At 37.4% G+C, this 12060-nt stretch overlaps 1 protein-coding gene across 1 annotated transcript in view; it reads right to left on the reverse strand.

Moving 5' to 3' along the window:
* Window positions 1-349: 349 nt before the first annotated feature.
* cntn3b (contactin 3b) overlaps window positions 350-12060 on the reverse strand; it is a 57343-nt gene continuing 45632 nt past the window's right edge. The window contains exons 20-23 of the mRNA XM_088422953.1: window positions 9030-9216; window positions 7919-8031; window positions 7662-7827; window positions 350-4815 (exon numbers count right to left, since the gene is read on the reverse strand). Of these exons, the coding sequence (XP_088279079.1) occupies window positions 4724-4815; window positions 7662-7827; window positions 7919-8031; window positions 9030-9216 (558 nt within the window). The 3' untranslated portion in view covers window positions 350-4723. The remainder of the gene's footprint in view (window positions 4816-7661; window positions 7828-7918; window positions 8032-9029; window positions 9217-12060) is intronic.

A 12060-nucleotide genomic window follows, 5' to 3' on the forward strand; every position in this document is an offset into this window, starting at 1 on the left:
TGCTTTAGTTTTATGCAAAAGTGACTTTAGATGCGGATGAACAAGATCCAATTTTAACAGGGTGTTCTACTGGTTCAGACTTTTCATCATAATGAGCGTGGGAGTGTTATTGCAGTACAGGATAAGATCTATCTATCTATCTATCTATCTATCTATCTATCTATCTATCTATCTATCTATCTATCTATCTATCTATCTATCTATCTATCTTTATATATATATATATATATATATATATATATATATATATATATAGATATATATATATATATATATATATATAGATATATATATATGAATAATATCAAATGAAAGTTAACTATAAGAAGGTGAACACAACATTGCCGGGAATAAACAATTTTATTAAGTTATGTTTTAGAAAAATCCAACACAAATTCACAAACACTGATTACCATGCACAGTTTTAGTATACAAGACAAAACAGTTACTTTTCAATATGAAAATCCAAATCTACATGTCAGTATCTCACAGAGATCATTGATTAATACAGATGTATTAGGCTGGAGAACACACTATATAAGAGTAGTAATAAGGTTGTCTTGGTTGGCCTTATTTTAAAAATATATGCAGATATTTACACTAGGAAATACACTTTCAAGCAACAAGCACTTCGACAGTATCATTCTTGCGAAAACAAATTGATTTGCTGCTTTTGAAAATCAGGACACTTTCTGTTGATGTATGCCATCACCTTTTGATTTAAGGCTTACTACAAACTTTTTGTACTACATACAAACACAAAAAATGGACTTTTCCAGAAGACCGCACTTTACTCTAAAAATTGACAGACAGTAACTCATGATTGCCTCAATGTCACATATTGGTAATCTCCATGGTAACCTTCTCACCCAAGATTTTACAGTATACACCAAAAATGTCAAAAGAGAACATACAGTAGCTTAATAAGTTATTTTGTTGTTTTACGATAGTCACCTCACATTCATCAAAACTCAAAGCCAGAAACGAACACTTGTAAGCAGCAGACAACTTAGAGGGCTCTCTCTTCAAAGACAGCACAGTTGTACTTCATTTCGCCGTTGATTCTTTTGGCTCATAATTCTCGTGTTTAATGCCATGACTTCGTGGATGTTGAAAGGCGAGCAGTGGTTTAATTTTACGCAAAGTGCTTTTAGATCCGGCTGAACAAGATCCAATATTAACAGGCTGTTATACTGCTTCAGACTTCCCATCAGAATGAGCGTGGGAGTCTTATTGCAGTACAGTGGGTAGACGCTGCTGTAAAGCATTGACGTAAAACGTGTGTCAAAAAACACTCCATATACGGTTTTATCGATATATGACAGTTAATGTATATATTTTCGAAAAACTGCAAAGTACTGAAAATGCTAAATATGAAGCGCGAAGCCGCAAGCCAACACCATGTGACCATGTGTGTGAGTTTTATATATATATATATATATATATATATATATATATATATATATTTGTGTGTGTTTGTGTGTGTTTGTGTGTGTTGCAATGGTATTTGAATGACTACTTGTAACATTGAATGAACTAGAACAAGGGTGGGCAAACTTTTTGACTCAAGGGCCACAAAGGGTTCTAAAATTTGACAGACGGGTCGGACCAGGAGCAGAATATTTCAGTGATGATACAATAATATGATAGAAAAAAAGTGGGAGATTTCAATAGAAAATTAACTAACCTTTTGTTAAAATGACTCTTAACAACTGAGAATTAAATGAAGAAAATAAAGCTTTTTGTGTTTTTAAGTGGTGACAATGACTATTTTAAAGCATTGATCGTTCTGAAATCCTTCAGGATGTTAACATTATCATTTTTCTCTTCACTGATAATTTCTTTAAATTTGCCGGGCCGAATTAAAAAGCTCAACAGATCGCATACGGCCCCGGGGCCATCGTTTGCCCACATCTGAACTGGAAAAACTAAATCACTGCACTACAAGTCCTTTAACAAAAAGTTTCAAGAAAACATTTATTGTATAACAAACACTCATGCACACTCGCACACACTCAAACAGACATTATATGAGTCAGCTAGTGAACTTGTGATAGACATCATTGACGGCAACGTAACAGAAGGAGTATATTAAGAAGAAGGCCATCAATCAGCCGCACAGGTAACTGAAAAAAATGACAGCTATAATAATAGAACAGAAAAATCAATATTCCATCGACTAACAAGCGCACAGCTTTATAAAACCAGTCAGGTAGCCGACAGGTCAGGCGTGATTATTCCAGCCTTTTAGGACTTTTTACGAGGCCTCCGAGGCCTGCGCACCTGTTCCGACGGCTAAGTGGGGACATGCAGTCACCTTGCATCAACTGCTTGTGCTTGTCTTTGACTTTGGGAGTGGTGGGAGAGTACGAAACTGCAGATGATGATGATAACCTCCTATCTGATGACTGCGTACAGTCCAATGTTCAGCAAAGGCACGGTAATGTCGAGCAGGTGCTTGGATTGTTCCACCTCCGTCTGGGCACTATCAAGACTCCATCGCGACCATTTAGATGTCTTTTTAAACAAAGTTGCTGTTTTTTGTTTTTTTTGTTTTGCAACTTCTTCTCCTGTGAGCAGTCATGCGTTTAACTACCAATTGTAGATTTATTTCACACCTTGCGTCCTATATCCTCCTGAGACCCAGCCTCTTCATTTGTGTCCACTGTAGTGGACGTTTGTTTTCGGTCTATATCTTTTGACTCATGGAGATACCCTACTATATATATACACACACACACACACACACACACAACAGTGGACGAAATGACTATGCTGGGCCTCAGGAGGACAGCGGAATATATTGGATCCCTGCATACATGGAAACAAATGATCTTTGTCTTCATTTTCTGCCCACAGCTATAATAAAGCAACCCCTTTGGGCATCCCTCAGTAAATTTCAATATTTTATACAATTTCCAAGTGTTCTCTCTTCAGAATGCTAAATTTGAAAGCAAAAGTGGATTATGTCTTTTTCTGCAATGTTAATGTCCGGTCTGAGCAACTGAAAGATTTTTAAGTTGGAGCTCAGGTGAAGGCACTGTCATTGGTATAGTCCATTGTGCATTGGGCCAGGCAAACGTCCATGTTTTTTTTTTAAATTATTTTTTTAATATCGCTAGCATCATCATTTAATTAATTAATCATCAGATATAAATCATCAATTACTTTGACAATCCATTAGTTGTTAATCAATTGTGCACTTCCAACATGGGTATTTAATAATAGCGATGCACTGAATTTTTAGCCACTGAAAAAGTTAGAAGTGGCAAAAAAAATTTTGGTTTTCAGCTAAAGGACAATTAAAAGTGTAATAATCTATCATCTGTGAATTTCACGCAAGCACACAGAAAAAAGAGAGGGGCGTCTTTTGGTAGTTAACTACTGCGAGGCATTTAAATATCCGCTTTTTTCCTGGGACAGTGGGCTAGCCAAAAACAAAGCCTACTAAAGAAGATGAAAAATATCACAAAGCACCCCAACATCATGTTGTGATGGTCAACTAATACAGTAACGATAATACCGGTAATAGGTTTGTATTTTGAAGTCTGCCTTCATGACTGTTAGCAAAGTGGCTAGCTTGAGCACTTGCAACTCCATTTTCATTGCAATTACATCACGACTTTAACAACATCAAAACGCTTCCATTAAAAAAAGAAACAATCTGATTCAATCGCTGATTAAGGATCCAAGTGAAACTTGAATCATTTACGCTATCATTGTATCATACGGCACACATCTGCAGCGTTAGCGAGCTGCTAACTATGTATGCAGTGCACATGGTGCATTCAAATGGTGGTCGACCTCAGTCAAACTCAGTCAGAAAAACACCAAGCCTTTCTCATTTTTGTTTTCGACCAAACATCCTAATTTTGGTGCATCCCCATTTAAGAAGCCAGCGATATGCTAGTTGTGTAACATCGAACATACTGTAGGTCATCTCAAAGTAAAAGAACAATACGCATGGGCTTTGTTTGACACCGTAGCGCATCTCTCAGTGAAAAACAAACATTTTCACTTGACTGAGTAAGCCGAGTGTGATGGACATTTATTATTTAAGGGTATGAGATGGAGAGAAAGTAGTAACATCTTTCGCGGTGTTGTAGAGAGAGCCCGAGGCGCACAAGGCTGCGGCTGGACAACAGATTGAATATTTTTTAAGTATGCAGGAGCTTGTTGGTGAGGGGCACGACAAATCGATTAGCACTACAATTGCCGCGTTTCGGAAAATGATATTACAGATTTTTTTTCGCCGCTTATTTGACAGTGAAAAAAATAAAAAGCATACACTCGCATTGTTGTCGTGTTTAAACAGGCTACCAATGACAATGGACTATTTTTTATGGACAATTTGTCATTGAGATTTTCTTTGTCGTACTCTTGCCTCGTTTTACATGTGTAAAATTAATTTTTAAGGCAGATATATATTTTACAGACACGCTGGATAAGCCATGTCAAAAACCATTAAAATGAATTAGCATGGTGGCACTTAAAAGTCCAAATGAAATCTTGGAAGATATCATGCACTCAAATTGTTATATCTTTGTCCCGAAGTTTTTTTTCTTTGTTTTTTTCTTTCCCACTGAAACGCACTCTTTAGCAGTTGTGCCTTTTAAGGAATCCCAAGTCCTCTCGCTGAACCCCGGGCCCTCCAGTGGAGGGATAACATTCGGACAGGCAGGCTGAACGGACCATTGGGAGCCGTGGAAGTTCTCATTAGACTTCACCAGATGAAGTAGAGCAGCGCACTGATGAGAGTTGCGGAGAGATTGGACGGGTTAAGACAGCATGCCCCCGATCCCCGTGCTCCCATACCTGTCATGAAAAAGAGCGGATGCTTAGCTTATGAAAAAAAAAAAAAAAAAAAAAAGCCAGATTCAGAAAACTCATTTTAAAAATACAACTCTCACGTTTTTTGTACCAATGTTGCACCTGCTTTTGAGGGCGGGAAAACTAACATTTTGAATGATTTTTTTTTTTCTTTAAACCACTCAATGTTCAGTGGCATGAGCTCTATCCATACATCTAGTTTTTATAAAATACAAGGCAAAATACACAACTTGAAAAAGTGAGTCAAGCTCATACAGAGTATCTAGAAGGGCATTCGTACAGGTTTGAAGCAAGTTGGTGTTTTCGTGTAGGTGTTGACAAAAAATAACCATTAAACGGTGCCACCTCCTGTCTCAAAATGTTACCCACGAGTCATTTCAGAAATGTCTCTGTTTTCCTAGCTCAACCACCGCTAAAGAGCTTGGTTCAAAAATTGCAGGAAATGCAATATAACGCAGAGGTTTAATGAAAATAAAAAATGAAAAAAAAACCATTGAAAAAAGGTGGATTATAATGTAGTGTGGGTATGTCCAACCTGGTACCAATGAACATATGCGTCGTAATTATTTAGTACGACAAGCTGCAACAGTTTAGAGTTTGCAGCATGGTTGTATTTTGAACTTTTACATGATTATATAATTAGTGTCAATTTTCAACCCCCCAGTGTTTTTTTTTCAATGCTTTTTGATTTCACAAAGAAATCCTCAAACACAAAAAAAATCCTCGAAAAGGTCCCACATTGGTACCATGTTGCAGGGGGGTTAAAAATCCTGCCGAAGTTTGGCATTAGCTAGCCACCAGCGCATCTACTCAACTTACAAGTAAATGAGCTTGAGTTCTTTGTTTATAAATGTTAACCTTTAAAACAAGCAAATGTATTTTATAGATAGAGCTGTCTTTCACTGCCTAGAACCACAACAGGCAATAAAATAAAGTAGCTATGGTAATACGTTGAGGCAAAGTTGGAACGATAGAGCTCTTTATTCATAACTTAGACATTTCTTTACTAAACATTCTGTATTCTATACTGTAGTTGATATAGACTTTTAGTAAAAAAAATGCTAGTGGATCAGAAATTAATCATGGTCTGAATACGCACTTGCAGTACACGCTTCTAAATATCTAATACTGTAGTTTCAATTTTAGGTGAGAAATATTCTGCCTGTCAGAATAGTTAAAATAACTCACATATACAATACTATAACACGGGTTTGTTCGTCTTATCCTTTTTAATATTATCATTATTTTTGATACTATTTTAGAGTTTGTCTTCAATCTTGCAGTGTGTCCTTGAAGGTCCCGGCATTGTTGTGTGACACCAGATTACTCTGACGGCTGGGGAACATTGATTTGCCCTTAGGTTGTTGGTGGTGTTTGCTGGTCAGCTCTTTCTGTCTTCTGTGTTTTGCGGAATGTAGCAAAAGCTTACACAAGCAAACCCCGAAGAGTAAATGTAGCACCTGAAATGGTGCGAACAACGCATGCAAGGCAATTAAGTCCAGGCTCAAGTTATTAAACCCCGCCCCTATTCCGATGAACAGCAACGGGTTATGGCTGACCAAATTTGATAATTTTTTTGATGATCAACATATACTAGTTACCTCCTCCAAATCTCTCCCCATGTGATCAGTTGGAACGGCAACAGTGTCAGGTAGTTAGCATGAAAGTGTACAGAGTTATTTACGTGTATCATGCCAACCTACATGGAGCAATCCAGGGCTCGATCTACTGGTCAACACGAGCAATCGGTAGTGAATGTCAATGTTTGTGAAAATAAGTTGTTTGTTACCACCCTGAATTTTGAATAAACTGCAAAATTAAAGCTTAGCTAGGCATTTGTGGCCAGATATTTGATATAAATGAGGCATATCTTCTCACCGTGTTTCTGCCGTGTTTTACCGTCTTGCAGAGCATTAACAATCGCTGCTATGATTTGCGAGACACATTCTTTTCTGGTGTGTACAGTAATAATGATGGCATTCGGGGCAAGAAAAAATAGCCTTGAATCAATTGAATTACCGTATTTTCCGCACTATAAGGCTTACCTAAAAGCCTTTTTTTTTTTTTTTAAAAGCTGATGGTGCGCCTTATAATTAGGTGCGCCATATATATGGATCAAAATTGAGAATGGGATTGGTAGATGGGGAATGAAGCTATAAAGTAAGCTTTACCTGTTTCTTTTGCGTGTTTACAGTTGAACAAGGTTGCTCATATTGACATTGAGTTATTATGCGTTTGAGACTTTAGAGTTATTATTTGAGTTATTATTGTTATTACTTTGAGTATTACTGTATTGTGATTGAAAAAGTTTTAAAATATGTCATTAATTGAGGGTGTGCCTTATAATCCGGCGCACCTTATATATATATATATATATATATATATATATGTAAACATTTTTTAAAATATGTCATTAATTGAGGGTGCGCCTTATAATCCGGTGCGCCTTATAGTGCGGAAATTACAGTACTCGTTTCAGCCCCAAAGACAGTACCCGTGAATAAATAAGGTGCAAACGGTTATATGGCACACGCTCTTAGACTGTAGTGCAAAAAATAAGGTATACAGAAACATTGACAGAGCAGAACTGCTGTATATTTCATGCCGAAGGGGCGTCTAGCCAGTCAACCGGGAAAAAAAATAACCTAATGGCCGTGATTGGATGGCGAGGATCCCACGCTCCTAAAAAGCTCACTTTTATAGTTTACTTGCACAGAAACAGGCCTATAAGCCACGCTTGAAAAGGAGTGTATCAAGGCCAAATGTAATGTTTAATTATTCAGGCAGTTTTTGTCAGACGTCTGAAAGGATAGCGCAACCGTAAAACTCACTTAATTTGTGGATGTGGATGGGTTCACTGCCTAGACCTTCACCACCCTCACTCGTGGCCTTGATCTGAATGAGATAGTTGTCATTGCTGGACAGGCTGAGCTCCACCGAAGTTTTATTGGTGACAAAATAGTTCATGTCGTTCTGCCGGTGTCTTTTCAGCAGTACCTACAGCGGGGGAGACCACAGATGAATGCAAAGAAGAGCGCCAGCCTTTGACGCTCAAGAATTACCGTCTTTGCAAGGAAATGAGACCTACCAAATATCCAGTGACTTTTGACTCTTTTTCTGTGGATACAACCGGATCCCAGTGCAGTGAGAGAATGGACCCAATCATTGACCATTGTACGTTGAGAGGTGCCCGATCAGGGGCTGGATAAAGAGCAGGCGCCCGTGTTAAATCACTCGTTATACAATTGGCGTTTTTCAGCTTCAATGAAGCATACGTTCCATATAACGTTCAGCTCCATATTATATTATATTATATTATATTATATTATATTATATTATATTATATTATATTATATTATATTATATTATATTATATTATCGCTCCAAAAACCATGGGAACATTGTGACATTGAATATTTCAAAATATTAAAGCAATAAACAAAATCCTGCCTAACATACTGAAAGCTTTTGATCACAGGTTTTACACCGAATGTTCCATGTGATCATTGGGTACACGGCACACATCAAAACAAATTCAAGGGCGACATTTTTTTTTTGAGTGAATGCCATTATTGGATGTGCAAAAACAAAATCATAAGCGTTACTAAAAAGTGAAATGAATTTGGCTTTTAAAGGGGGCTAAATTCATCTTATATATTTTAGTGGTCCTCTAACATTTTTCACAGAGTTATACGCTTTGAGAACATTTTTTTTCAACCAGTCCCCCCTGAAACAAAGCAAGGTATTTTTGGATTAAAAAAGACAAAACAAATGTAAAACAGTGATGTACCGTCTGATTTTTAAAATTCTGGAACTACATATTGTTGCGGTATCTCTAGGCATATTTTATTGAGCGACTCCAGAAACTAGATGTAAAATTTGTTTTATTTCTGGCTCATCTGCCAGGAAATTGCATCACTCATGACAGTGTGCGTCTGTATACTGTAAAATTTAACAAAATAAAGGCATGCCACAATTTCCAAAGAGTCACTAATACAATTTAGAAATAAGTTGTGTAATATCCCAGTTGATTTGCTCTTAATTTAAAAAAAAAAAAAAAAAAACTGTTGTCATTGCATTAAAAACCATTACATTAGATTTGCTGAAACTCCATTTAAATATTACAAACACTAAGGGTCCTGCTCACAAATGACAACTATTAAGAAATTAGTCCAGCATCCCCAGGGGGTTTTACTTACGCGGTTTCTTCGTGGTGATGTTGATCGGCACCGACTGCGGGCCGGGGCCGGCCGTATTGCAGGCGGACACGGCAAGATAGTACGCCGTATTCGCGTTTAGCCCTGTGATGTTAACGACCGTGTCATTTCCTGATGTGCGTACTTTGCCGACAGTGTCAGGCTTGGTGTCGTCCTCCCAATACATGACCTGTTAAAGAGGGGAAGGCCATAGAGACAGACAGATTTGCATTACTCAAATCAATATTCCGCTTTGAAATATTCAATTGTGTTTACAAACACTGAGAAAGCCATGATAAGTATAAGAGATCTCATGAGGATTAGTTGCAAATCCGTCTCTTCCCTGCCTTTACACTCACATCATTCTTGGCATGAGTGCATCATATGATAAGAAAAGATCCTGTAATAAATGTGCATTTTCAGAACAATTTTTTTCAGCAAAAAAACACCCTAACCAGCGCCAAGCATTTTTGGATGGAAAAAAAAGGACATACACTAAACTGTATATCAGAATTTTGCGATAACATGCTATATGTTTGTCAGAGAAATCTCAGAAAAGAAGACTAGGACAAGCCTAGCTGCTTAAACAGCAAAAAGAGTAACTCAGACCAGCCAAGATTGACTTTTCTACGCCGGCGTAGGGAAAAAAGGCTTGAGCAAATGTAACTCGTGGGTCTTCCAACGCCAGTTTTTCCACTTGCCCAGCCGTTCCCCCCGGCTTTTATTGAATAGAAGCATAGCAGATTACAAGACACAACAAAAGAGCCAGCCGGGCGCCACCGGCAGCTGGGCCAAGGTCCCGGCTCACACTTTCGTGCGTCAACAGTTCTATCTAAGGACAGGGTCAAGATGAACTAGGATTGCATAAATGGGTAACAATGAACTAAGAACATAATGATAACAACCTAATATATGATTCCCTTCACAATGTTCTAAAAATATTCCTCTTAACCTTTGTGCACACAGTTTGCGAACTATACACATTACATTTTTTTCCCTAATTTTGTAGATGCTCTCAAAGGCATATTAGTTAAAGTTATATATGAATATTTTTTTTTCCTTCAACCACTCAAATTGATCACTGGCATCAGTTCTATACATACATATGTAGGTTAAATTTATTAACGCCCGATAAAAATTGAAAAATGGTACGGTCTAGTCTGTGACATGATAACACTCTAAGAAATAGCCATTAACTGGTCTCTATCATCACCGACTGTCTTGAGGTGAAACACAAGTCCACCTAGAATTTTCTCTTTGCTGACAGTTTGGCCGCCACTCAATAGAATGTTGCAAAGATTGCAGGAAAATCAATGGCCTAAATCCTATGAAAATGCCTTTCAAAAATTGTAATTATAATGCTTTTATATGATCCAGAATTTGGACAATGATTATTTTTGTACACAAAATCCCACACGTCCAGCTGCATAGACATGCCATTCAAGAGTCAAGAGTGTTATTGTCATATGCGTAGTAACATATCATAGAACAGATCATGTGAATTATTTTAAACATTAAAATAAAAATCATGGAGTATTGCATTCATTGAAATGAACAAGGTCAGGCTTCTGAAAAATTGAAATAAAATCTGCTTGCTTTAAAACAACCTCAAGAGTCTTTTTTTGTATTAAATGAAATATTTATAATCACTGTTGGCGATTAGCAGAATTGAAATCTGAAGTCCTCCTCAGGGATTCTTTCAGCTCACTTTTTATTTAATCGGTTAAAGCTGTGCGATTATTACTGGGATGCAGTTTATAGTAATCGTGTGGGCAATACGTTAATAAGTAATAAAACTACATTGCAATTCTAAGCCGTTCTAATTAAACGATGAATATCACACTTGTGCAGTTCAAATCTTTGGCCCCCCGCTGCTGGTGGCACATTAAGATTCAAGATTGAAATATGATTCAAGGCTAGAAAAGAGCTTTAATTTTACAAGGACAACATGCCCAGCGCTATGGCAATTGGAGATGTTTGCAACCAGGGCAAGAGGTGACAAATATTGAAAGAAAACCAAGAAAATGGAAAACATAGCTGAGATCTCTGCATTTTTGAAGGTCTTGAGGATTTTTTTTGTTGACATGGATTTTTGCAAGTAGAAAAAAATGTATTACTAACAAAATAAACAAAGCATGGTTCAGTAAAAACATTTCTCTATATTGAAATGGAAGTCAGGCTAATCACAGCAATAAAAGAAATACGAACAAAAGAAAGAAAGAAATTTCCAAATCTACCATTTACCAATTCTACCGATCTGTTATTCATTTTCATCAATTTCTTGCTTATTGTCTTTCATTTTGCTTCATCCATTTGTCATCTTTATTTATTTTATGGTGTCTTCAAGTGTTAATTAAGCTTGGTTTAAGATTAGCATGTCCTCGACCTCTGTGCGGCTCCACGCGTCTAAATGACAATGTTTCGGCAACCACGCCCTTCTGCGTGGGCCAGATTTTATTTGTTTTTTACATTTATTTACGAGCGAAAAACATGGCGGCTTAGTGAAATTTGCCAACACAAACACCTTTATGATTCGGCTGAAAAGGACTACCGTGACCTAAATACCGTAAACGACTCCTGGCGAGCACCACATTGGGGAGAGATGGGGAGTCTGTTAAAAACGCTTGGCAGAATTTAGATCATTTGAATCCATTGGATTCTCTACCTCTGCTGTTTAGTAGTGTTTGTATGCTGTAGAGTTCATTTACTCTTACATAGTATGGCAGTCTGACTGCGGGGGAAAGCCACACTAAGTCTAAAGTGCTGCAAAACGTGTGCCGGGGCATCAAGCATAAATCAAGCTAGGCTTTTTCTGCAGGCTTGTTTTTGCTGTAGTGAATTTCAGTGCAAGGTAAATGCAGAGAAAAAAAAATTCGCATTATGCAAGGGGGGGATTTTTTTGTTGTTGGGGGAAGTAAGAAAGAGGGAAAGACTTCAACGCATGGAGATTTTTTCATACTGCGGGTTTTTTCGAACATGCAGGTTCCGTTGTAGAGGAGTTTTACTGTAGCGACTTTGTAGCAAGTTACAACAT

This window comes from Hippichthys cyanospilos, chromosome 9, assembly GCF_059441005.1.
Source record: "Hippichthys cyanospilos isolate Australia breed blue-spotted pipefish chromosome 9, RoL_Hcya_1.0, whole genome shotgun sequence".
NCBI lineage: Eukaryota > Metazoa > Chordata > Actinopteri > Syngnathiformes > Syngnathidae > Hippichthys > Hippichthys cyanospilos.